We start from the raw sequence: 27,397 nt of genomic DNA, 5'->3' as shown, positions 1-27,397 counted from the left end.
TGCCAAATTAGGGATGAAATGAAACCTCCAGGAACAGGTTTGGGCAGCCCTGCATGAAACGATCAGCTGAAATCTGGTCTCACTGGCATCACAAGGGCTAAAGCTTACGTCGGCTCACTAACCCTGTAAAATCACGCTTGGTCGTACACCGCTCTGGTCCTGGAGAGCCACGATCTCACCTTAAAATCAGCACCCAGTTCAGATTCAAGTACCCAGGTGAAGTGAGGTAACTGTTAGCAATGAACTGCTCTAGTTGATTAATTGAGTGCAGAGTAACAATGAAAACCAGAAGAGTCTGTGTCTCTCCAGGACCAGGGTTGCATTGCCCTATTTTAAGTTTGCTAAATTTACCTGAAAACTGAGACGGGTGAAAGGAGATTTGCAGTTCTTTGTTTGTGTATCTGATCAACCCAATCTCCCTTTTTATAACAATAAAACGGAAGTGGTCAAATCATCATTCCTTGATCGCCAATGTAACCACACCTGATTACACAATTCAACGAAATAACTCTTGTCCTATTTCTAGTTTTCACATTTTTAGCAGGCGCCTTTATTATGGTTGCCTATAATAAAGTCGTTGCGAGTGTATTTTCAATTGTAGAATGAGCAACAACTGTGATGTCGTCTGCTTCAGTCTGTGCATCTTCTCCTGAAATATACTGTCTTTTCCTCAGATGCCTATCCCCCACACAATAAGTTATGCCAAAACACAACACAGGAAATATAGTTATTTTAATATATTGTTCTAGATTAGTACCAATAAATATTTTCCAGCTATATTCTCTGTTTGAAAAACTGTTTAATTGCTCTTGTAAATAATGATCCCATGTACAGGAAAATAAAAACCAGAATAAAATACCAGCTTTTGCATTGAAGTTCTCAAGCAACAATGGCTAGTTCACTCAGAATAAAATTAAGTAGTCATTGCACGTACAATAAACCCCTTTTGAAAGTGACTGAAAGAAATACCAACACATTTACTACTTACAGTTGTGCCGATAATAGTTAAGGTACAGTAAATCCACAACATTCACAGTATTGCTGTTCATAACCGGATGAATACAATTCTGACGTGAATAGTAGTATTATCTGAATAAGCAGGGATTTAAAAAGGACACTCAGGATTCCATAGAAATGGCAGCCAGGGAACTGGCATTGATAGGAATGAACAAGACCAGGTCAAAACCTAGTATATGGCTGAACCTAACACACGTGATCCGGCCAATCAATGGTGTGACTTCATAACTCAGCTGACCAATGGTGTAACTTCATCACTCACTCAGTCAGTCACAAACATTTTCATTTGTAGGGCTGGCCCCGCTGTTGTGGTCCAGCCAAAAAAGGGAAATTGTAACACCACTCAGTATAACACATTTACATCCATGTTTTTTATTTTTTATTTAAAGAATGTTTTTTTTCCCAATACCACATCTCAACAGCTATTTTGTAAACAGTGACCTGAGAATTAATTTTGCTCTTGAACAAAGACATAATTTTACGTGGTGCTACTTTTCCAGTGATTCAGAAGTTCCCATAAAAGGACAATGACAGAATTTAATCTTCTAACAGAAGAGACAGCCCTCTCTAAAAGCTACATTTATCAGCTATGTTTTTATCCTTGAATAAAATACCACCAACCTACCGTACAAGCTAATTTAACTTTTACCTGGAGAGTTTAAATAAGTTAGTTCTGAAAATTAATAACATTTTAGTGCTCCAAGAATACATGAAAGGCACATTAGAGTCATATGTCTTAACCCTTGGAAATCCATAACACAGGGGTAGCTGGAGTCACCATGCCAGTCTTTTTCAACACAGGGATAACCAGCAGGTTTGAATGCTGCCTTAACTCTTTTGAGAGTTTTCACCAAAAAATAAAATAAAATAAATTGCTGTTATAAGCCTGCCCCAGAGCAGGGCTAATGTAACCCAGACTAATTTTTGCACTGTCACGCTTTGAAGGTTGTCTCAAAGAAAAATTAGCCCAAGGCTAAGGCTTTTGCCAAGGACTATGGATGTTCTTAAATGCTCTGAGCTCAAGGTTGCGTTATAGAGTGATATCCATAGAAGGTAATTAAGGTTTTAAAAAATAAAAATAAAAAAAGAATACAGTAGATACAGTAGTCTCAAAGAAGTAGCAAGAGAGACTAGGATTTTTTAAAAATGGACCCCTTCAGAGGGACACCAATGGGGGTTTTAAAACCAATGTGCCTGCCCTCCCCCCTCCCCCCTCCCGGTGTATTACATTCCCTATGGGTTCTGCTGGATGAGTTTACCCTTGTGGTACTTTTGCCCTATCCCATAAGGCACGTGGGCGGCGATGGTCCCCATTTCCTGGGCCCCCGTGATGTGGAACATCTGGTCGTCGAAGAAGATGTGGGGGCGGATCTTCTCCAGGAGCGGGCCCTTGGGGGCCCCGGCCAGGAAGAGGGCCTCGTCCACCTCCAGGCCCCAGCTCCTGAGGGTCTTCAGGACCCGGGCTCCCGAGCTGGCCGCGCTCCGCGCCGTCACCAGGTAGGTCCGCAAGGGGCATTTGATGCGCACGTTCTTCGCGTAGAACTTCCGCTGCAGCTTCCCGAGGGCCTCCAGGAAGCACTTCAGGGGGCCCTGAGCATAAAAGGTCAAAGGGCAAAGGACATATGAGCTCCATTTACCCGTTTCATCCGTTTCAAATCTCAATCGTCTGCCTGTGCTTTTTTGCGGCTGGTCAAGAGTACCGCGGCTGTGCTCCATCTGGGATTTAAACCTGCAACCTCCGAGTCACCATTATAGTACCCCGTCGCCAATAACATGAGGGCCATTGCGAGGAGAAAGGGATGCGATACAGCATCATGCAGTGCTGTCGTTACGCACCTACAGTAACGTGCTGTTCAGCTCTTTAACGGCTCCAGCGACATAATCAGACGTATGAATCACCTGTGCCAGGGGCATGTTCTCTAGCTGCTTCTCGTGCTCGAAGAAGCTGTCCAGCCCATCCCTCTTCACGATGATCTCGGACTCGTCGGAGAAGAGGACGGCGTCTCCGTCGAAGGCCACGCGCAGCTGCGTGTCGCTCAGTGGGTTCTCCTTGTTAGCGGTGAACATGGTGGCGGCTGCGATCCCTGTGGCGGCATGGCGGGAATTAGACAACTGTACGCTTAGGACTACAAAAACGTTTAGGACTACAAAAATGTGATATCAGCCTCACTGCAGTCTCACAAAAGGCCAATTAAAAATTTTGTTTTCTTATTTCCATTTGATATTTTTTTTGTTTTGTGTCAAAAAAGATGTTTGACCCTTATTTGTATTGAAAAGTATTAGCTTAGAAGTTGCAATTCCAATGCTTTCAATGTTCCTTGGTAAGGCTAGTTGTGGGCCTATTTAACCCTTTAAGGTGTGAGATCACAAATATGTGATTAGAATGTTCTTAACTAACATTCTAATGCTGATGTAACAATCAATCCTGGTATTCGAAAACAATGGTGTTCTAGGACACTGACTGAGAATTTTCAACAAACAAAAACAATCCAAAAAAGCCTCAAAGGGTTAAGATCAGGGGTGCTGACTAGTGGCTTCATTATTCCAGTATCTCAAAAACAGCTGCCCTCCTGAGATTTTCATGCACTGTAGTTTTTTTTTTTTAATAGCCTTTTTTCATAGTCTCTGGAGATTTCAGAGAAAGGCGCAGTAAACAGAACACCTTGTTAATGAGAGAGGTCAGAGAAGAAAAGGGTGGACTCGGTCAAGCTAACGGATAGGTCACGAATGCCCAAATAAAATCCCGTTTACGTGTGGGAAAGGGCATCTCTGAATGTAGACCTTGAAGCGGATGGGCGACAGCAGCAGAGGACCGCACTGAGTTCCTGTCAGCTAACAACAGGAAAATGAGGCTGCAGTGGGCACGTGATCACCAAAACCGATTAAAGATTGGAAGAACATTGCAGTCTTGTCTGACTAATCTTGATCTCTGCTGCAATATCCAGGTGGTAGGGTCATAATTCGGAATAAAAAGCATGAATCCATCCTGCCTTGTGTCAATGGTGCCGGCTGCGGGTGGTGGTGTACTGGTGTGAGGAACGTTTGCTTGGCATACACTAGGCCCCTTAATACCAACTGATTATCATTTTAATGCCACAGCATGCCATTGTTTCTGACCATGTGCATCCCTTTATAGCCACAGTCTACCCTTTTTTAAAATGGATGCCATGTCACAAAGCACGTATCATCTCAAGCATGACAGTGACTTCAGTTTACACCACTGACCAGCACAGTCCCCTGATCTCTTTATCCAATAAAAAAACCTTTGGGATGAGGTGGAATGGGAGGTTTGGCCGATAAATTTGAGCTTTGCCGATTTTATTTTGAAGTTTGTTGTAGAAATTTTTTTTTTTTTGTTTGTATTATTGCCTGCCTTTGTGAAAGGAACAAAATGGCTACCTTCTTCAATGGCCTCCTTCACTTTTCCAGAGCTCCTGGAGAGGTAGAGGTTGGTCATGTAGGCTTTCAGGTAACCAATTGGACTTTCTCCACCAGTCATGCAGAATCTCTCAATTGTTAAATCTAACAGGGAAGAAAGAAACACACATTTCTATATATTAAATCATATTCGCAAAGCAATTACTTACATTAGTCAATTATATTATTTGTTTATTCTTACATGGATTGCTATTGATTGATGAATCTTGAAACTACTGACTGAAGGTGTTACCTTTGTCTTACCTTTAACTGCATTGTGACGGTTTGAAACAGGTGGTAACCAACCTTGTTCCTGAAGATCTACCATCCTGTAGGTTTTCATTTCAACCCTAATTTGGCACACCTGACTTTACTAATTAGCAGCTCAACAAGATCTCTAGCTGTCAAATGAGGTGTGCTTTGTTTGGTTTGGAGTGAAAATCTACAGGATGGTAGATCTCCAGGAACAGGTTCTATACAGTGTCCACTATGTGTGCTATAGGCTTACTGTGTATGCAACACTGTTTTCATAATGACAGATACATAGCTCAAATAGTTGTTCTGTAAGTCATACTTCACTTACTGTAATTTACTGGCATTTAGCCATGAGTGCTATTATCTCTAATCCGGAGTGAATCACAATGCAGACAGAGAACTGCAAAGATTGTAGCCCCTGGAGAGACAGCAAATGCAAGAACTGCAGACTTGACTGACAAATGATCAACTACCTAATTGAACTAACTTCATATAAACAAGAGTAAATCTCTCTCTATATTTTTTTATTTTAAGGTGCTTCATTGGCATGACATACACAGTGTTGCCAAAGCACGAGTTACAAAGAACAACAGTAATAACAAAAATAGATTTTAAAGAACGATAGTGTCTCTCTCTCCCTCCCTCTCTTTCTCTCCCTCCTTCGCCTAATCCCTTTCCCTCTCTCTCTCCAACCCTCTCTCTCTCTCTCTCCCTCCCTCCCTCTCTCTCTCTTGCAGAGGCACACATAGCCTGCATATACACCACGCCGCACCTACCGTAGTGGTTTATGCTGTTAATGAGCCGTACCCCAACCTGGGCGTGGTTATTGGTCATCAGGACAATGTCGAATAGCTCCTGGCCGTCTGGGTAAAGCTCCCGCAGACGGGCGTTCACCGTCATCAAGGCCTGTTCCAAGCAAACACCGCCGTCATCCGTGCGCCAACTTCCACAGCCAACCTAAAACCCCTGGGCAGCAGTGCTGCACCGCCATTTCGCAGACACTTTCATGAGCGACTTACGCAAGTTCAAAGTCCGAGAATCAAGGAGGAGTATTTCCTGAGAAGGGGGAAGTCCTGGACAGAAAACACTTGCAGGAAGTGCAGACTTTTTTTTTTTTTTTTTTGACTTGTAAACTAACCCTCCTGAATATTATCCTAAAGCCATACAAAAACAAAACTACCTCAACGAGCATGACACGGACAACACCACACAGACCCGGGGGGCTCTGGAAACAACAGCAGGTGTTTACAGTTACGCTCAATCAGATGTCAGAGCTAGGCAAGAGGTGTTAGAGAGCCTAGGGGCAGTCGGAGGAGTTGGAAAACATTTCTGCTCTTCTATCAACGCGTTGGGAAGCTCATTCCACCACCAAGGTGCAGAGAAGGTGCCAGACCTCCCAAGGTTGTGGAATGGAAGGGTCTGGCCAGCTGGGATTATTACATCGCCCCTGGGAAAACGGAATCATTTTAGGCGAATAAGTAAAAAAATAAAAGCACAGAATTATGCTCCGCAATTTGCCAATACTGGTATAGCATTATTAAGAATTAGTGTGTGCGTGTGCATGTGTGTGTGAGCATGCATGTATGAGTGTCTGTGACATGGTTTCATAGCAACAGACAAGCTGTTAATGGGCACTGCAGCCAGGGCTGCAAACCATGCAGGTGTGCTGACCTTTGATTCGTTCCTATGACCCAACAAACGCACTGTCTCAAGCATCTCTCAGAAGTTTTACGTGTCCACAACACTTCAGTGTACACCTTACACACAACCCCATTTTAGTGAAAGGTTAGCGCACACAGTAAACTATTTGTGTTTTGTGCGCGCACGCGTGTTTAGAGTATAAAAATCACTGCCTGGAGCAGTAAGCGTTTTAATGATGACTGACATGGGAAGTTAATGAAATACAGTATCAAGCGTCAGTATGTTATGCAACTACACGAGCACCAAAGAAAAAAAATCGCTGCACATCTCTTGCACACACGGTTAAATACCTTTACGAACGGAAACGCCACACCAGGCATCATTGGCTCGTCCTCGTGCTGCTGTTGGTAGGCAACGTAGCTCTCCAGCCCCTCCTCTTCGAATATTTTCCTTTCTTTCGCCATATCAAACAGAGTACGCGAGGACACTGCGATGGTCACTGCATGCTCAGGTTTCGGCTGCAAGCGATGCAAGCATACGTTTAGTCGCAGCCAACATGATTGTACACATACATCACGATAGCATATCGCGATCGTACATGCTTCAACAGACTAGGCACTCACTGCGGTTCTTAGATTCAAGTTGTCGAAGCAGCGCCTGCCTCGCATCATCTCTTGATATTTGCATTAGGCCTCCTGAATTCAGCGGCGCTCATAGTCTCGACTGTTACAGATATATTATTACACGAAGATGCAAGCTGCCTGTCTTGCCAACGGACGCTTCAGTACGGACAGTGCGGAAACGGGGACACATAGGAAGCCGAGATGGGCGTCCCTTTCCCATGATGCTCGGCCGAGTGAACAACAATAAGGAACTGGCATAGCGAAGGCGTGTCGGTACTTGAACCGAGATAGGTCAGAGCAAGTATTACATGCCCCCGCCAAGTTACGCCTTACAATGGATACCTGCCATCCCAATTCCGCAATTTAATATTTTCGTAAAACAGCGACATGCAATATATCGGTAGGGTAAATTGGAAATTACGGTATGCTGTAAATCTAATTAGGTCATTTAAATTTTTGCGTGCAAAAAATAGTTGATATCATTGCATGTATGAAGTGAGGGTAATTGAAATAACAAAATTGCCTAAGTAAGTCTCTAAAACATTGCATTTGCAGGTGGCAATAGGTGTATTTCATTGGTTGTGCAATAGTTTGAGCGCTTAATAAAAGAAAAATGTACGCCTCTCTAGTCTCTTACAGATTCGCTGGCATGGTTCAGTTACTGCTGGAAGGCGAATCTGCGGTTGGAGGCATGCATGTTTTTAGGTTTCGGTAGATTAATAATTTAGATGCAGTAGAAAACAGAACCCTTGGCTGTAGCAGGGGTTGCTTGGAAACGGTTTCAGAGGAAAGACCACCTAGCGGCCTGAATTGTAATCCCGGTCACGCCAAGGCCGTCGCTCCGCTGGACAGTTGATAGGCTCGGCATTGGAGATGTTTGGCCAATGTCAGCACGGGTTTTCGGTTACTTCACGTTATGTAAACTCCCCGAGGCGGATCCTCACAGAAGGAGAATGCTGCGAAGCACTTGCAGAACCCGTGCCAAAGCAGTGGTTTCAATATTTAAGCAACATTACTTTATTTGATGTATATTAAGATCACTATATAGGGCTGTGAGCCCTGACTGATTTGCCTCAATAGAGTGTTACAGTTCGTAGTCATAAAACCCGGAAGTAAGTTCGCATTTTTTTTAGCCTTGGGTTCCCTCGTCAGATTCCCAATGCTTTTTCCCATAGGGATTTCGTTTTGTGCCGAAAATAGATCTGTGGTTAACGTAAGGGTAAAAGCGTTTCACGTTTTGTTCTACAAGATAAATTACACCCATTGATATCTCAAACGTAAATTCCGAAGCTGTTCTGTGCTTCAAAATAAGTAAGTTGCTAAATTGGTATATTGAATGGTAAATGGACTGCATTTATATAGCGCTTTACAATTGATGCCTCTCATTCGCCAGAGCAGTTAGGGATTAGGTTTCTTGCTCAAGGACACTTCGACACGCCCAGGGCGGCAACCCTCCGACTGCCAGACAATCGGTCTTACCTCCTGAGCTATGTCGCCCCATATTGAAACTACAACAGTCGCATTCTGGCAACCGCCGCTGTCGTTTTCATTATAGCTCACGCGACAACCGATGTGGTTTCAATATGACAACTTGTTAGAAACTTACTTTTTAAAAGCACATGGACTAACGGCTTCAAAATTCAGTGACTTGCTGTGCGATAAGAAGCAGCAGCTAATCATCACAAGCACGTGTTTGTCTGGTGCTCGTGTGATGAATGGAGTTTACCTGCCACGCCCACATAGTTTACCTGCCATGCCCACATAGCTTAATTTAGCGCACCTGGATGGACGCCTAACTGAGTGCACCTGACTGGACTAATTGCCCTGCAAGACAACAGGACTGAATTAATAAAAGAGGGACTCTTTTGTGAGGTGAGGGGTGCGCTAAAACTGAAGAAAGCTAGGGGCTCTGCCGTTTGTGTAAAGGGGTTGCAAAGATCGTAGACTTGCACGGAGACCGAATTCCTCGAACTGCACAGATAAGTGTTCTATGTTGTTACCTGCCTTGAGTCGCTCAGATTGCTCTCTTTTGTTTTAATCTAGTATTATGATGTTTTAGCTTAATAAACTGTATTAGCAATATCCTTATTTTAACATTTTATTGGTCAGGGTACAGCTTAGCCCTTTGGCCAGGGTTAAACGGCCAGTCCCCACCCCTAGCTGCTGAAGGAGTACATCCATCCATCGTGTTCATGGTGACAGGCTAAAAACTCACTGAATGCTTCATGGCAGAAAAAAAGAAATAAGCAAAAATAAAATCCTTTGCCATTTAATTTCTCTCGCCAAGTGAATGTGGCGCAGCTTTATGAGTAAAAAAAAATCTCTAGTTTGGTCTGTTTAATGGAGTGGTAGCTAAATCATGCCAGTTAAGAATGTTTAACAGTGTTTATTTGCCTTGCTCATATGGTGGCAGTTCGTGGTAACCTTAGCTGTTAAGCCCTCCATTCCCTTTTCTCCAAACAACTGTGCCCCAGCTCCCCTTTCATTAAACTTTTCCCTTTTTTTTCCCCCTCCTTTTTTAGTCTTTGTTTCCAAGTTCTTACAAAAATAAACCACTACTTAAAGAACTGTGGTGGCCAGCTACAATACAATTCCCCTGGCCTCCAGCATACTGTCATTTCCACGGTTGGTACTCCAGGTAGCTATTTCTGACACGTTGTTTTCCATAAGAATGCATTCTTGCGATATGACACAGTTTAAAATCTGCCCAGCCGTATTATGCGATACCCACTTGTATTTGTACTTTACAGTGTTACACCTTTGGTCGTCTAATTGTGACTAAAAGCTCACACGTCTGGCTAATCTCATTTTTAAGTAAGAGAACAAGGAGTTTCTCAACTAACACGCACATGCGTGCGCACACACACACACACACACACACACACACGCTCTCACTCCTCCTGGGCCTTAATGCTTCTGTCTCCCCGAGCAGTTCATGATGATGATGTAATGACTCTAATCACCTGGGGATCGCTTACATGAAAATGGAGGCAGAGATTTTCTTTCAGCACGTTCTGATTTGCTTTCCTAGTATAACACCATTTATATGCGCGGTAAGTAGGCACAGAGAGTTTATTTTACTTGCGACTGAGCCCGCAAATGAAAAATCAGCTGCGCTATTGGACCCAACCGGCAAGACCGTTTTTAGCAGCAGACTTTTGCGGTGGATGCCGTGTTATTTGCTTTCTCACACTGAAACGGTAAGTATTCGAGAACGTGGAAGGTGGGTTCCTAGATTTCGGAATTAGCCCCACACCCCCACCCCCACCCCCCGACAGGAGAGACGATGAGAGTTTCAATTTCCGCAAACTGAGAGCCCTCAGCACGCGTTTGCAAATGCTTTCTGGAAACAAGATCGAGTGAGGGAAAAAAAAAGAAATTAAAGAAAAAGCATGAAACGCAATGTTGGTGACGTAAATATTTTTGTCAATCCCCTGTCCCTCACGCAGTATGACCCATTTAGAAGGAGAATGTGCCTAAAACTAGCTACAACCTGAGCTAGTGTGAGCACACAACGCAGTGCAAGAGGAGATGGGGAAACAGGATATCCCAGGCGCAAATACTTACAGTAATGTCAGTTATTTTCAAGATTATTTCACCATGAGCACCACACGAGCAGCTGTTGATGTGTATGTAGAAAGCATTTATTTGTTTATTATAACCTTTATTTAACCAGGTGAGTCACTTAAGAACAAATGACGGCCTGGCAAGAGAGCAGAACATAAGGGAAAAGCTTTTAAAGATTTGATGGTGGTACTATGGCAGTTAATCACAAACTACTGAATTTGGCCACCTCTGAATAAAGAAATCTTTAGAATATTACATTTTTCTAGAATTTAACAGCAATTCCGTGAATAAAATAGACTCTAGTCGAATAGAGACAACGTGTACTCTATTAGTAAAAGTGCAGAGTACAAGAATTTACATGAAACATTTTTCTGTATACCAGCTCTTTTGGAAAGAATACAATGAACACAGTTTAAAAAAAAAAAAATTAAAAAACATTTAAATTGTTGTGTGATGCAGTATTCACTGAGCTGGCAAATACGGTCTTCTGAGAGGCAAACAGCATTGTAGTGCCATGGTGGCACTTTCAGCAGCCATGCCCTGAATGAGAGGAATCTTCAGCGTGCACACGCGTCTCTGTTTCCGACTAAATGCTGGGAAAATGAGCAGTATTCGAGCCGGCAAATAATTAGCCCTCTTCTCAGTTCAAATTCCACGAACAGTGTTTAGTTACAGTGATTCCTCCTGCGATTCCTTCGGTCTCTTTCCCACATAGAAAACAAAACGAGAGCAAAAAAAAAAAAAAACAATTAAAAAGCCATCTGTCATCTTCCTAATAAAAAGCAGATTTTTTTGTTGGGGGGTGGTAATGTATGGCGTGGATGAGAGCCCCAGCACCAGTCTGTCAACGGCGCTTGGCGAAGGCGGGCTTTTGATTAATGGCTGGCTCTCTGTGTTGAGGTTTGGGAATGTGGAGTAGAACCCTCCCCACACCCCCCCCCCCCCCCCCCAGGGTTCTGTCCATCCACGCATCGCTGTCTCACCTCAACGGGAGCGTCACGCTGGACCGGCTCACGTCCCCCCCCCCCCACCCTTGAACCCCAAGTACAGGCACACCGGGGACCCTAACAGAGCACAACCACCCCGCCCCCACACCCACCCCCTAAAATCGACCCCCGCCGCACCCCCTCCGTCACTCCGACAAACAACCGGCTCACGCACCGCATCAAGGAGAGGGGTCGTGACCCCACCCTCGGGGCTGAAAGACGGGAACGGGCTGCGACCAGCGACTCAGTGTGACTCGTCCGCGCGCGTCACAGGAGAGAGAGGGAAACAGGCCTACAGAGCGCGGTTTACCTCATGGCTCTACTCCGCTCCACTCTGTTTGCAGTGAGCAGCGTGTTCCGGAATGCGAATCGCCCCTAGCAACCGTAGGACGTACAGCGGGCCTGTCCAAAACTGAGAGGGTAGCCCTGAGGGGTGGGGGGGTGCGGTGGGGTCAGCCGTTGACCAAGGGTTGTGATTGCTGTCTGGAGACAGGCAAAGGGGGATAAAGTTTTTAAAGACATTTTTTATTAATTACATTTTATTAAATCATTTAATTAATGGAGCCTTTAAAATTAATTCCCCTCCTTGAGGAAACATTGGCTTTGTCCCTGAAGGGATTCAAACCCTCAGCACCCACTGTTCTTCTGCACTACCTTTACATATACATCTATTTATTTCTCACAGCTCGTATTCAGAACGATTTATAATGAATTCCATTTCAGTTCAATTTATTCAAGGAAAAAAAAAATTGTTATTCAATTCATTAACTGAAAAATCCTCACAGCACATAAGAGCATGTTTCAGTTCATGAATTGAATTTATATTGTTTTCCTGAAACGGCTGGACTGAAATGGAATTGACCTCAATCATGATGCATAAAATAGCATTGGACGCACACCTCTATAAATTGATATGCTGCAATTTTCTACAGCGCAACAGAATCTCAGCAATATTTTTTGATTAAAAGAAGTCAAGACTGGAACCGAATTGTCAGCGATAAGTGCTGTACCAGCGCTGACCGTGGCCAGCAGCCGCAGTGGGATACACATTAGGCTGTAGCCTCGCCCAAAGGTGGGATGTATTAGTCTAGTGCCCCCTGCAGGTCAGTCATGGGGGGGGTTTGGGGGGTAGAGCTCTCATAGAGGGGGATTATGGGCTCTTCTCCTCATGCTTACAGCTGACACGCTGTGGATCCACCAGAGCCGTGGTAAGAAAAATGCTACGATCAAAACAAACCGGTTTTTCCTGGATATATATCTTCTGTCGTGTAAAAGTGAAAAAAAAACGGACACGCTTCCCGTAAGTGAGCCAGCCACACCCACTCTTAGTGTAATGGTAGCGCATTCCTGAGTGAAAAGTTGTGCTTTGAACCTGACAATTAAGATACCTGGGCAACCGCATTTTGAATTTATTTTCCCCAACCATGCAGGGCTCAATAAAACACAATTTAGAACATATTAACAAAAACCTGAACACAAAATTAGAACGTTCAAGAACGTTCCACCCACCGAACAATCCCCAGGTCTCGCGCTCAGCTCAGCTCAGCGTCTGAGACGTTTCCCGGGGGCAGCGTTGTCGAGGGCCACGGGGGAGTTCGGTGACAGAAGACACAAGCCGCTCCCCGTTGGTGGGGGGGGGGGGGGCTGTTCGCGGTGGGGAAGGTTGCGCTCGGTGAGCTCCAAGCTAAGGACACAGCTGAGCGCTACCACAGGCCCTAATCATCAGACCCGGCTAATCAATCACAGCCTAGCGCCGCCGCCGCCTGTGATACATCAGGAGCCCAGCAGGCAGGGTGCACCTCTAACCTCCCCCCCCCACCCGTCCCCCCCGTCCATTAGACGTCATTACCCACTTTGCTCTCATTTTCGGGGCCGTGTAGCAGCCTGGCGAAGGGGCCGTTCCCGGCACTGACTGATTTGTTTTCTCAGCGGTTCTCGTGCCTCAGCTTTCCGCGAAATTTGGATAACGGGGCAAGGTGCGTCCCCCCGAGCGAGTAGGGAGGTCCCCGGCCTCCACCCCCTGAACCTCCACCCCAAAATCTCAACAAATTAGCTTTGGTGAAGTGGGTCCAAAACAAAGTGTGGTAGCCATTTCACGGCAGTTTAACAACACTCTGACCTTTGCGTTCGCTTTTTTGGACTTTTTTGGGTGATTCTGGTCGGGTGTGTGGATCATGTAGACAGATAGACAGATGGGAAAGGGAGTGAGAGGGGAGGAGAAAGGGGAAGAGAGAGAGAGAGAGAGAGAGAGACTGAGGCACAGTGGACCGTGAAGCTCCACCGACCTGCAATTTTAAGCTGTAATTTGTGGAACGTTAAAACAAACAAAAAATAAGACTAAAAAACTGCGTAAATATAAGTCATATCCCCAATGGGGACCTGATTTCATGAACATTAAGCGCCGCCCCTCCCCCATTCCACCTTTTTAAAAATGTGTTTAAAGTGCACGTCGGGTGTTTACACATCTTGCCCTTGTCTGCCTTGGCACCGCGAGTACTGGAAACGCTGTGATTTACACTTGCCACTCGTTTTTTTCTTTCTTTCTTTCTTTCTTTCTTTCTTTCTTTTTCGCCGAACGCCGAAGAGCTCGTTTTGAAACACTGTCACTTCCGCTGTAGCGAGGGCGGTCTGCCACTTCCTCCATCTGCAACAGCTAAACCGCTAAAACCACTTTGAACTTTTCTTTCTTTCTTTCTTTTTTAGCTCCTTTCCTGAAATAACTTATGCCGGAGGGAAAATGAGGGCTCGTCATTATCAGCGAACGAGCGAGCGAGGGAGCAGGCCGAAGAAGGGAAAGAGCGAGGGAGTGTTTGACAATGAGAGAGAGAGAGAGAGAGAGAGCATTCGGGGGTGCAAGCGAGCGGTTTGGGCCGGGTGTCGCAGTTCTCTTCCCCACACGGCTGTCAATCAGAACACCAGAATTTCCCTTTTGACTGACAGGGCCAGTGGGTTACCTGGCTCTCGGGTGGGCTGGGGCACGCTGACCACCAGGAGGCGCTGCAGCACGGTGTAGGGCACACAACGCTGGACTTCTGGCCAGAAGGGTTGTGGTTTTAAACTGTTGGTGTGTGTTGCTCCTGTTCCCTGCGGTAGCAGTGTTTGAACCTCCCTTGCACTGCTACAGCGACACTGCAGCAGTATTGTACAAACGCGAAGAACTTCAGCCCTGTGAAGTGTAGGGGTTTTTTGGAATATTAGTGTTCTAGAACTCCACTACTTTCAGTTACCGGTAGCGATTGTTACATCAGCATTAGAATGTTCAGCTAAGAACATTAGCCTGTGTGTCTGTGTGTGCAGGTGTGTGTGTGTGAGTGTGTGTGTGTGTGTGTGTGTGCGCATGCCTGTGTGTGTGTGTGTGTATGCGCTTGCCTTTGTGTGTGTGTGCAGGTGCGTGTCTGTGTGTGTGTGCGCATGCCTGTGTGTGTGTGCAGGTGTGTGTATGTGTCTATGTGTGTGTATGCTCATGCCTGTGTGTGTGTATGTGTGTGCGCATGCCTGTGTGTGTGTGTGTGCAGGTGTGTGTGTGTGTGCGCGCGCATGCCTGTGTGTGTGTGTGTGTGTGTGTATGCGCTTGCCTTTGTGTGTGTGCGTACGCATACCTGTGTGTGTGCGTGCAGGTGCGTGTCTGTGTGTGTGTGCGCATGCCTGTGTGTGTGCAGGTGTGTGTATGTGTGTGTATGCGCATGCCTGTGTGTGTGTGTGTGTGTGCGCATGCCTGTGTGTGTCTGCGTGTGTATGCATATGTGTGTGTGTGTGTGTGTGTGAGACTCCCACACACAGACCAGTGCAGCTCTGTAGCTCCAGGTGGGTCGACTTGACGTTACATTACACCTGCAGTTTCACTGTTGCTCTGCTTCTCCAAGGTCAACATCCCCCTGTTTTCTCAGCTTTGGTAAAGTTGATAGATGACCTACCATGAACAGGAACAGGTTCACTTTACATAGGGAGAAGAGAACCCAGTCAAAAATAAGGTAAACATGTACATTTATTTACTTGCACTTTTTCCAGGGCCCATATTTTACTTGCCGTCGTAATGACCAAGCAGTATTACTTAATTGTTTACACGTTAATGAATGATGGAGCGAGGATTGAATTCGCGAAGCACGCTCAACCTCGATTAAGGTTTCCCAGGGTGCTGCACAACCAGGAGTGGCAGCCAAAACAGTGACCTAACCTCCACATGTCGGCACTCGAGCGTGGGGAAGTCCGTACAAGTCCGCCCCCCCTCTGCAAAGGTAAAGACCCTATGTGTTGCATGACCAGGATGTAGAGGAAGGAGCTGAGAGCAAATAGTAACGCTCAGAAGGTGGAAGGTGGAGAAGGTGTGTCTTGAAATTTCATGTCTTGAAATACCCAGAGATGAAAAGGATTCTGGTTCATTGAGACAGGTCTCAATGAGGGTGTGTGTGTGTGCGTGTGAGTGTGTGTGTGTGTGTGTGTGTGTGCGCGTGTGTGTGTGTGCATGTGAGTGTGTGTGTGAGTGTGAAGAATTGCACCCTTAAAAAAAATGCTTTTTGGCCCCTTGAGTATTCGTTTTGTGTTCTTTAATTAGACTGCAGTGTTTCATCTTGACCACAGGGTGGCGACAGCTCCACTCCTTTCCATCCGTATAAAAAATCTTTCGCTATAATTCAAGTGAGGAATAGAAAAAAGCAAAGATCCGTGGAGGAAAGTAAGACATGACTCCTTTTTCAAATGAAATATTACAGCTTTAATGCGTTTCTGCGGAGAGCTGTTTTTACGGAGAGAATTTGGCGTGGGGGTTTTTTTTTTGAGGAGTGCGGCGACCGCATCTTTCCCCTGCTCCAGTGCGTCATTTATCCCTCCCATCGAGGTCTAATTCGATTTTTTAAAGTTTGCTTTGCCTAATGTTCTGTTTTCCCCCCGTTCCTCTCTGTTACCGTTGCTTGAGAACGCTGTTTTGGGGTGGGAGGGCAGCAACAGTGCTTTCAGTGTTTGCAGTGTTTCCTGCGATGGTAACTGGGAGCCTGCGCGTAACACAAACAGTTTCAGTAGCCCGATCGGACACAACGATCATTTTTTAACTGCTTTAACCGTCTTCCAGACAGATGGACGATTTTTCCGTGCCGGTTCAGAAACATGTCGTAAATGAGACGTGTTCTCGGGCCAAACCTGCCGACGAGGAACTTCTGAGTCCGCTCGCGCCCCGCGAAACGAACCTACGCGCGTCAAGGTGAAACAGGTGGTGGCCGCGGTAGGAGTGATTGGAGGCAGCAGAGGTCAGAGGTCAGGGGTCGGATGTCGAGGATCATTAATAAGAGCTCCTCTTCTGTTTCTCTCTGTTTCTCCCCCCTATGCCTTTCTCTCTCTCTCTCTCTCTTTCTCCCCCCCCGCGCTGCTGTAGATGGTTGTCATTCCTCTCGTGCCCCCCCCTTGCCCCCCCCCTCCCCTCTTACCGCCGTGTTTGCGCGTACCACCTGCTCTCCCAGCGAAAGGAGGCCCCCGCTCCCTTCCCTCTCTTCTTCATCTTATAATAAACACTGGCCGTTTTATCTGGGCTGTGTTTGGACGGGACGGGGGGACGGGGGGGGGGGGGGCTCTGCGGGCCGCAGCTGAGAGGACCACGGGGGAGTGGGGCCGAGCAGAGAGAGAGAGAGAGAGAGAGAGAAGCAGAAGCGTTTGATGTCAGTGCCGCCCGGCCCGGTCCGATAAGCTGAGTTTCGGCACCTGGCAGTCGGGCCCCCGTGGGGCCCCCAGCGGTACCGTGGAGTATATGGACCCGGCAGATACTTGACTTTGCGCTCCTAACGCTGCAAGCTCTCCGTCTCCCCACCACTGAAGCCAAAACATTACAATCTGACCCACCTTACGAAAAATTTGTTAAGGCTGGGGCGTGGCCAAGCGCATCGCCGTAGCGACGGACGCTCGGCGCGGTGATATAGCGCCATACACTCCGGTTCACGACCACAGGCCTTTCCCAGTCAAGAGGAAGGGAGGACGGAGGGAGCGCAGGGAGCTGAGTGTCTGTCCGGCCTGTATAATCTGCCCTGGGACCCCGCTAAGCCTGGGAGAGGGGAGACGCGGTGGCCGCTGACAGGTTGTTGATAAAGGGAAAAGTGGGCGGAGCTCCTAGAGTATAACCCCCCCCCCCCCACGCCAGGCTCCCCCCCCCCCCATCCATGCTGGCCTTTTACTCTGCTCCTAAAACTAACAGTCCTTAATGCTCCGGGTTCCTTCTCAGAAGCGGCAGCCAGCTGCAAACTCTGGAAGATGTGTCATGTTATCTCTCTCTCTCTTTCTCTCTGCCTTTCTCTCTCTGTCTCCCTCATTTCTTCTGTATCTCTCTTTCTCTCTTGGTCTTTCTCCCTCTGCTGAGCCTGGGACGGGAGTTCGTCTCTGAAAGGTGACTCGACCGACCGATTGATGTGAAAATAGATATGAAAAGTAGGAAATGGCAAAATGTGGTTTCACTAAAAATCCTGCAGCGCAAAATGATTCCGAGTGATTTTCAGCCAATGAGTAGCTGAAGGAAAGTTCTAGAGAACCACAGGTAGGAGCTAACAGGGAGGAAATGACAAGGATCCCTACGGCTGACCCGTTCTACAGGGGGCAGGGGATTAAGGTAGTAGCTTTCTCTCTCTCTCTCTCTCTCTCTCTCTCTCTCTCTCTCTCTCTCTCTCTCTCTCTCTCTCTTTTTTCTCTCTCTCTCCCCATCCCCCCTCTCTCTAGGACACACATGCACGCATGCACAAACACAGACATATGCACACCCAGACACACAGGCAAACACACACACACACACACACCAAGACCCACATTCTCCAATATTGTCATTGATTATGGGTTGAAATCCTCCTTTGTAAGGACCTCGGTTAGTTTTTTTTGCATGTTCTCAAGTTCACACTGGTCCCCATTCTAGATCTCACAAAACAGGTCAGGATGGGCACTGATGCAAAGACTGGAGAAGCCAGTACACTGGACCCAGCCTAGGTCACAATTGGTTGAACCTCCACAGGAGAAGAAAAATGGCAGTACGTGATTGCCCCCCCCCCCCTGCCGTAGAAAGGGCGGACCCAACAATGAGTCATCGCTTTCATCCCCTGGATGGCCGTTGTCAGGGGAGACGACAGAGTGAGGGTGCTGAGATGGCACTGGACGTTTTCTTTTTGTTTACAGGAGCTGAGTCTGCTGCCTATTTACGCCACGGTCCGAGACACGTGAAAAACACGAAGAAGAAAAAAAAACCAGCCTAAACTACACAACGGACCTGAAGTATGGTCTTGATTTGAAGTGCGGTGCCACGACCGAGCTCCAATGAACCGCCCAAAAAAAAAAAAAGGCCTAATCTACCCTGTAGATCTCCTCCCTGAAACAAATAAGTACTGGATGCAGGCAGCTTGGTTTTTTCCCCCTCTGTGCTTGTGCTTAATATTCTCGTTTTACAAGCCAAAGATTCCTCTGGTTAGAGCAAGCAATGGGAGTGCATGTAAATGGTAAATCGACTGCATTTATATAGCGCTTTTATCCAAAGCGCTTCACAAATGATGCCTCTCATTCGCCAGACCTGTTAGGGGTTAGGTGTCTTGCTCGAGGACACTTTGACACGCCCAGGGCAGGGGTTTGAACCGGCAACCCTCCGACTGCCAGACATTCGCTCTTATGTCCTGAGCTATGTCGCGCACGAGCAAAGAAAGTCATGGTCCGGTCACATGGTCCGGCTGCTTTGTCCCCCAGGTAACAACACCTGGAAGCTACGCTAACTTGCCCTTTGAGTGAAGTGTGACAGGCGCCACCCACGTAAAACTACGACCGGAAAATACATGACACGCTGCAAAAAAACCAAAATATGTCACGATCGACAAGTATTTTAGTCTTTCACATGGCAGACTAAATTATTTATCAGTGTTTATGCTGTGCTGGAAAAACAAGAAGGGGTTTTCAGCTCATTACAAGGCTAAAGCACTTGTTGAGAGAAACTTTTTTGTTGCAGTGTGGTTGTTGTGCAGTGAAATCCACACCGATGCACAGAGCTTAGCACTAAACACAGTTCTCTTCTGTCTCTGATCTTAGAGCTGTTGCTGTTCGGGCTAATGACTATAAAATGCTGTTTCCTCGCTCGTTCTTCCAGATCCTTCCATCGAGCCGGAGAAGCCAGCAGAGGCTCCCTGGCTTCGGATCAAGGCCGAGGGCGCGGCTCCCGAAGAAATCTCCCCTCGTTTTGGGGTGCGGGGAGTACCCCTTCTGTGGGATTAGGGCTCCGAACCAAACACGCGCGGTGCGAGGCGAACCCAACTCACCGGTGAGGGGGAGGGGTCTCCTACACGTGCGTCTACAAACCCCCCGTTCTGCGTGGGGAAAATAAAACACAATCGGCGCTAAAAGGCTAGCGAATCGGCCAGGCGAAGGTGACAAGCAGAGCGGTAACCTTTTCGCTGACGCCTGTCATAACATCGGGGAGGAAGCGGTTGGCGAGGAAACGCAGTTCGTTTCAGAATATCCCCATTAATCATTTCTCTTCGCCCACTTCCACGCTCAGAATAACAGGAGACCTCATCGCCGAGCAATGCAGGAATTTGTTTCAGCTGTGCAAATTAACAATTTAACTTTCCTCTGAAAAAATAAATAAAAAACAGTATAAAAATAATACTGTAGTACAATTAATATAGCATGGGCTTTTCTGTAACCCGGCCTGTTAATAAAGATGTTTATTCAGTTTGGGCAGATGATCGCTGTAAATACAACCGTTTCCAGCCTCCTTGTGCACGCTCTCGAAGGAAAGAAATGCGACCTCTTGACGTGTGAAGTGTCAGCAGACTCGCGTCGAGAAACTCTGAGACATCCAGCGAACGACGCGGTTGGACACCTGCGTGATGTCACGTCCTCCAACTTTCGTAGACGCACTGTGGCGAAGAACTTTAAATACAAGAAGTAAATAACACATCGATACTTCGTATGCTAATATATAAAAATTAAAATTATCGTTCACATTAATTCATATGTTCTGACATATCTTTTTCATCTTTTTGCATGGTAGATATGTGCTCCTCTCTTATACACGCACACTTTTGAAAATACAAAGGTTGCAAGGTTAAAGGCCTGTAACTTATATTCAAACACAGGAACGAGCAGGGAAATGCAATGCGTTTTGGGCTGGAGCTGTTGGCCAACTTGGAGACGCCAGTTAAAACCCTGGATTGAAAAATAGGCCCCTATGGGGTGAGAAAACGATATTCATACTACTGCAGATAATTCATTCCGTGGTTCAGTGCAGAACTCTTTTTAAAAAATTAACTAATCTCTAATCTTCTGTGAGTAAAAATGTACCATGAACGACCTTGGCTTATGTGTTGGCTAATGCCGTACCCACACCACGTTTGCAAAACTCCATATCTAATTTTTCCATATTCCAAAGTAATTTATTACGGTTGCAGTTTTGAAAGCTTAGCAATTAGTCACAGTCTCTTGGCATGTCGATTTGGATGAAGGGTTTTTTCGGGGGAAACATCAGAGTCGAAACGGTACGCGAAACGATCCCGGGCGCGTCGTTAAACGATAGCTATCTGCTTTTTCATTCCTCATTACCACCCCGAAATTATCTTCCCCCAATCTCACTTTCCACATTTCCTGTGCGAAAACCTCCCGCCTGTGTGTGACCTGCAGGCCTACAGTACAGCGTGTCCCGCTTCGTGCGCACGGTTAGCTTTCCGTTTCTATGGCGCTGATATTTTTAGAAAAAAAATAAAAAAATCCAGGGACAGGACACGGCGGCCTGATTTCAGGATTCGCTGCGAGTAAAAAATTTTGGGACACTTGTTGATTGAGGCCTACCAGCCTGGAGTCCGGGCCCTCACAGGGGGGAAGAGACCCTGGTGAAAACTGCCACTTCCTGTAAAGCTGTCGAACAGAAGGTCTCCCTGACGGGATCCTGGAGCGCTGTCTCTTCCCGTGAACAGTACAAACCAGGCCCACGGGAATCAGTTCTGGGAGTGGGCTAAGACGGGGGGAGGGGGGGGGGGTTGGGGTGGGCAGACGTGGGGGGCAGTGGGGTTGGTGGACTGGGCCTGTTTGGCAGTGGGGTTGGCGGACTGGGCCTGTTTTGGCCGTGTCCGTTAACGCCGTTAATACCGGAGAGGTGGCTGTTTTGCCGGAGAGCGCTCAGGCGGAGTGGCTTCCCTGAAACCGCGCTGTAAGGACAGGGCCGCTACGAGGGCCGAGAGTTAACCTGGATAACGGCGTCGGTTAAGCAAACAAACGCTCGGATATTCGTCCGCTTTCCTCCGACTCGCTCCCCCGCGTCCATCGGCGCCTTAGGTTACCTTATTTATTTTGCTCTGCCGACACGCTTGCCCGGGGAGATACTCACGTTGTTTAAACGTTTTTATTTTTTATTTATTCGTCTTTATATATATATATATATATATACTGTACGTCACCTGTTGGATATTTGCGGAAGCATTTCAGGTTCAGGGTTTTAGTTAAAGCGTCGTCCGGGCCTCTGACTGAAACCCGACAGCCCATTGGTCAGACGTTTGTTTCCCCCCAACGGGCGAATCTGCGCTACCGCCACCAGGGTACTGGCAGGGAAATAAATGTTGGTGTAACCACTGATCTCGACGTCCGGGAACAAAACATCCAGCCGCCCCAGGCCCCCAACCCCTCTGCCCCCCCCCAATCCCCCTGCCCCCCTACCCCCCAACCCTTGGTTAGGAGCCGAGAAGTTTGAGCGAAAGGGCCAGGGCCCAGGAGGGGGGGTCTGCACGGTAGTCCAGGTGCTATTCATTAGCTCACGCGTTCTTCATTCGCACGAGGTGAAGCTAAGAGATGGCAAATGTGCTAGGTGCCTCTTTCACTCGCGAAAAAAGGTCCCGTAAAACCCCCCCCCCCCCCCCCGGAGAGATCTCCCCTGAGATCGAAGACCGCACCTGTGCCGGGTCGTGAGTCCCATGAGAGACCGTGGTGTGCGGTGTTTTCAGCGCTTATGGTAACCGCTTTCAAACAAGTGCTGATAGAATAAGCAGTCTCTTTCCCCTGTCTTTCTTTCTTTCTTTCTTTTTTAAACATTGCCCCCACGTCTAAGTCTGATTCATCAAATGAGCTTACATGCAAATGAGACAAACACATGTTCCTAAATATATTCTAGGAGACAACAAACAGTCAGATTTTCCAATTATTCAGGGGGAACTTGAAAGAGCAAATCTGGCTCTGATACTTTGCAGATGTCCCTTGGACCACTTCAAGGAATTTTCACATAGACATTTTTTGCGAGCGCACCCCAGAGTTCCCGGTCCTGGTCTCGGTCTTCGTGTGGCACACCGAGGCAGTTTGGTGGTCTGGTGATTATGCGAGGTTACAAAAGGCAAACACCGCGGCAGCATACTTGTCTTTGATCCATCAGTCAAGGGTAACGTTGCCAATCGTATCCGAGGCTAGGGGAGGAGCTAATGAAACTGGGCTGTTTAATCAATAACATGGCGGAATTTGACTTGAGGTGGGGGGGGGGCGGGGTGAGGTGGGAACGTCTCTGCAAAGCCTTACGGTCTTTCAAAGAGCAGCGCAAAACAGCTCTTTCGTGCCGAAAAATGGCTTCTCCTGGCGTCTGCCCCGGGCCCCGCTTAATTGTTTTTCGTTGTTTTTCCCGTGAAAGTGATTTAAAAACATGAAGGGGAATTTGACGCCAAACCCTGAAAAGGCCCTACACACGTGCTTACACTCAAAAACAGCGAGACTGTTGAGTAACAGTTGGCCTGGAAGCGACTTACAGGACGGCGTCAGCTGCCGTGTTTGCGTTTCGAGTGTAACGAGACCAAGCCGTTGTTATCAGGGGGATAGGTTTCCTTTGAAATTAGCCAGTAGGCCTCAGCTCGCCCTGCCGAGTTTGCCCTGCGCACTTCCGCACACTTGCACGAGGCTGGCCGATACCAAGCCTACACTACGCTGTCACATGTGAGCCCTTGCGAACTGTGGCATTTTGATACATCGCAAAAAAAAAAACAAAAAAAAAAACTTTAAAACCATTGTGGGATAATTGTTTTTCTTTCTTTTTTTAAAAAAAAAAAGAGTCAGTATAAATCCCAATAACAGAAATTAGTCTGGTACTTGGAAAAGAGCAAATTGCGCCTCATTCTAACATCATTATTGGTACTTTTATTGCAAATTGATCTGCCATTATCTCAATTACGCATTTATTCGGCCCAGGTTTGACCTGGGGAGGATAAAAGGCGGCTTGATTGCTTTGCCCAGCGATCAGATGCACAGGAGGTCCTTTCGGCGAATCGGAGCTGACCCCCGATGGCGGCGGCGGAGTGGGTTTGACGTTCCCCCATACCACCCCCCTCCCCACCCACCCGCCCCCCCACCCCGCTGCTCGGAGGGAGACTGGGTCAAGGAGAGTACACGGGTTTCCTCGCCACGGCTCACGGTGAGTGATAAGGGGAAAGACGGGGAGCGATGGAGGGGGCGGGGCCATGAGAGCTCCCTGGGGGACGGATGAACTAGAATGTTCTCAGCAAAGTCGGCCTCTGATTGGCCGATCTCAGCGTTCAACAAAAAAGTAATAAAACTTTAACCAATTTCTTTTTTTCTTTTTTGGGTTTTGATGAAAATGTATTAACTCTGGAAAGCAACCAGTTGATTAGACCACACTGGTGTGTCCTGTGAGTATTTATTCCCCCTCATTCAACAAGCAGAGTGTAATTTGTTGTTCTTCGTTATTTCCAGTTCTTAAAATAATTGCACTTCAATCAACGCAGGCTGACATCAAGTGACCCTCGATTGCTCTCGACGAAAAGCAATGAAAGATTTTTGGAAGGTGGGTCTTACGCCTCGATCAGGTTTTTCCATTTCTTTTCCCCTTTTTTCTTTGGGTGGTTGCATGAAGTAACGTCAGAGAAAACCTGTCATGGTTTACAGGGTTACTGCGGGCAGGCAAAACCGCTGGCACAAGAGAGGAGTCGCTGCCAGTGTGCCAGTGTGCCCCAACCGCCCATCCATCAACCCCACCGAGAAAAAGCCAGAATCCAGACGTCTAGACGAGTGGGAATCTCGGTTGAGGGACGTTTTGACATAGTGTAAACAGACTAGGTTAGCCCCAGTATAACTCAGGTTTTACCCAGATATAGCCCCTTGACTATGTACTAGTCGAGTAGAATAGTTTTACTTTTCAAACAGATTTAGAGGGGGTTTTCACCGCCTTTTATACAACAAAAATGTTCACTGGGACATGTCCACTGTGGTGGAGAAAAATGATTCTGGGAGGGGTGGACTGATTATGGGCTGTTCCTTTAAAACGTGATGACAGTCCTCTTTCCAACATGGAGTCAGCGGCAGGCCAGCAGTGCATGATGTCACAGATTGCCTTCAGTCTGGTTAGGGGATCGAGACGAACGTTACGTCAGGCGATTTTGGAGCTCTAGGTGGACACTGAAAATCTCTTCTTACCATTTTTCGTTTGTAAGGTACGGAACTCCACTCTACCTTCGGGAAAGGAGTCGACTGGTTTTAGACAGCCAGTTTCTTCAAGGACCTGTCTATACCTCTTGACCCTACTGACAAACCCCCCCCCCCCCCCAAAAAAAACAAAACATTCTACTTCAGTAACTGCGATCTCTGCCGTATGCCTGCAAGCATTCGCTTAGCATTCGTTCCAAATTTCCTCGAAAGGAATCTAAGGGAGGGAAGAGTTTTGAAGGATGCTGCAGTGCTAGGAAAAAGAAGAATTCAGGAAGAGCCAGGAAACTCCGGTTGACTCATTATTTCAGTACTTAGCACAAATGTCATCGTTTATTCTGAGAGTACAAACAAAACAAAAAGAATTACGGGAACAGTTCACACTTGCTGTGGTGTTCCCAGCGGCTTCGTAGCTTCAGGTACTTAGGTCGAGCTTCATTAGCTTCAGGGTTACATTGGCTTCAGGTTACTAGCCTTTTCAGCTTAGCCGTTCAGGCTTACTAGGCTGTTTCAGGCACATTAGGCCTGTTTCAGGGGTTTACATTAGGCCTGTTTCAGGGGTTTATGTGTTACCGTCAGTCTTCCGAGCGCACTGATGCATGTTTTTCCTCAGAAGAACGCAAGAAACCAGACATTGACCATCCGCTGCATGCAGATGACAGCTTGGATTGCGAAAGCCCAGAAATAGGCAAAAAAAAAAAAAAAATTTTTTCAAAAGAGCAGAGTCAAGTCTGAGAGGTCTGTGTGTCCGCTGGCCTCTAACCACACTGCTGTTCAGGCTGTGGAATCTCCTGCCTCAGGTACGAGAGGGACACGGATTGATGAGGACAGAACTGGCATCCGCATCGATAACTTTGAGTAAAAGCCCCCCCCACCCCCCGCCCTCTCACTCACTACCCCCCCTCCCCCCCTTTTTTACAGCACCAGCATGCAGTGATCTCCCCCCGCCATCTCAGAGATACTCCGCTTCACCTGCAGCTTTTTCCACATGTGGACGGGAGACGTGGACGGCTTCCCCAAGCCCCGGTTGACAGACGCGTCTTAGTCATCCCTCCTGACGGCTTCCCCCACCCCCTCTTTTGAGCGGATTATCAACGCTAAGCCATACCCCCCCCCCCCAACGCAGGTACACCGGGCCATGCGGAAATGTGCGCACCGAAACGCCCTTGGACCTCAGCCAGAACTGGACATGTCCTGGAGGAGCACACACCCACTGTCTTTTTGGCTAAGTTTGGTCACCCCTGATTTATGGGAGAGAGCTGTTTAAATGGAGGATACACAAACCTCAAACCCATTGGCTGTGTTCGATGGGCAGCAGCTGCGTTGGGCCCTGCTCCCGAAACAGCCCTCCCCCCCTCCGGTCGTCCTCGTGGACGCGGACGCCGGCGCGGCTCCCCCAGCTGGGGGCCACACCGAGGCGTGTTTACGCTCATGCAGCCGCCCCGATCACATCCTCAAACAAGCGCCGAGGAGATAAAACACGAAACAGAACCTCCCTCTCCTTCCTCCGCCTTTCAAAAAAAATATATTCAGCCATCATTTGAAGATTGATTGTTTTTTTTTTTTTGTCTTTTTCTTTCGTTCGTTTTGAACGAAAGGAAGTCCTAGCGGCATCAGAAGTCGGCTTCTTGGTCGCTTCGAGTCGCGTCATCGGAAGCCGCGTTCGAGTCCGCGTTCGAGTTCGCGTTCGAGTTCGCGTTCGAGTTCGCGTTCGAGTCCGTTTCGAGGCCTTCCCTGCGGCTCCTTTGATTCTGAGCCAGCTGGACGAGCCCCAGACACACTCCAGCGTTCGCCTGCGAAAGGCCAGTCGATAGCGGGGACCAACGAGGAGCCACTTCCAGGGGTCTGCAAGGGGGGACGGACAGTCCTGTCTCCTGCCCCCTATCTCCCACTGGTCTTAGAAGCTTCCTTCGCCCCCTCGTTGACAGTTGACTCTCATTGACAGTCCACTCCCACATATGGACTGTGGACCGCTCCAGTGCAGACAGCGTCCATTCCCCGGAGTCATGGGTACAGGCCGAAATGGCACCGTTCCTTTTGTTACATTACATTACATTCATTTGGCAGACGCTTTTATCCAAAGCAACGTACAAAAAAGTGCATTTTCATGATCGTAGACAAGTCTCCGTTCAGTTTTGGAAGTTCTTATTTATGTACATACTTATTTCTAGCGAGAACAATGACCTATTGGTCACTCTGCAAAGCCAACTGAGCGTTGAATCAAAGGCACCTTCCAGTTTCCCAGGTCAACCTTCCCGGAAATGAAAACCTATTCCCGGAAGGCTCGATCAGGTCTTTCCCGGTGGCTCTCCAGGGGGAAGCTGGCCTGTTGTCAAACACCGCTGGTGATTGGCCGCTCGTCCGGGACCCAGAGCTGGCCCACACTAAAGCAGTTCAGTTGGCCCACCTTCCGCCATGGAATGACGACATTGAGCCCAGTCCAAATCTGGTTGCCAGAACCCAGCCCCGACTCAACCTTGATTA

The 27,397-nt window shown here is 47.4% G+C and overlaps 1 protein-coding gene and 1 long non-coding RNA gene across 5 annotated transcripts; one reads left to right on the top strand and one right to left on the bottom strand.

The window, feature by feature from the left end:
* Positions 1-175: 175 nt before the first annotated feature.
* LOC135236715 (cytosolic 5'-nucleotidase 1A-like) lies at positions 176-8,691 on the bottom strand. 3 transcript variants are annotated; one of them, XM_064303216.1, is made up of 6 exons: positions 8,560-8,691; positions 6,681-6,848; positions 5,466-5,595; positions 4,417-4,539; positions 2,917-3,101; positions 176-2,607 (listed from the first exon to the last, which is right to left on the bottom strand). In XM_064303216.1, exons 2-6 carry the CDS (start codon positions 6,792-6,794, stop codon positions 2,251-2,253), a joined length of 909 nt encoding a protein of 302 aa, XP_064159286.1. In that variant the 5' UTR covers positions 6,795-6,848; positions 8,560-8,691; the 3' UTR covers positions 176-2,250. The 3 variants fall into 3 exon arrangements, with proteins under 3 accessions (XP_064159286.1, XP_064159291.1, XP_064159300.1); XM_064303221.1 differs by having other exon boundaries at positions 8,433-8,565; XM_064303230.1 differs by lacking the exon at positions 8,560-8,691 and having other exon boundaries at positions 5,466-6,136; positions 6,681-6,819.
* Positions 7,866-26,478, top strand: LOC135236729 (uncharacterized). Of its 2 annotated transcripts, XR_010324660.1 has the most exons (5): positions 7,866-8,825; positions 19,596-19,766; positions 23,663-23,885; positions 24,185-24,275; positions 25,835-26,478. It is a non-coding gene; the product is annotated as an uncharacterized LOC135236729 (long non-coding RNA). The 2 variants fall into 2 exon arrangements; XR_010324661.1 differs by lacking the exon at positions 19,596-19,766.
* The last annotated feature ends 919 nt before the right edge of the window (positions 26,479-27,397 follow it).

Source organism: Anguilla rostrata, chromosome 1, assembly GCF_018555375.3.
Source record: "Anguilla rostrata isolate EN2019 chromosome 1, ASM1855537v3, whole genome shotgun sequence".
Taxonomy (NCBI): domain Eukaryota; kingdom Metazoa; phylum Chordata; class Actinopteri; order Anguilliformes; family Anguillidae; genus Anguilla; species Anguilla rostrata.
Note: the sequence above shows the minus strand (reverse complement) of the source record. Positions and strands in the feature narration are given on the sequence as shown.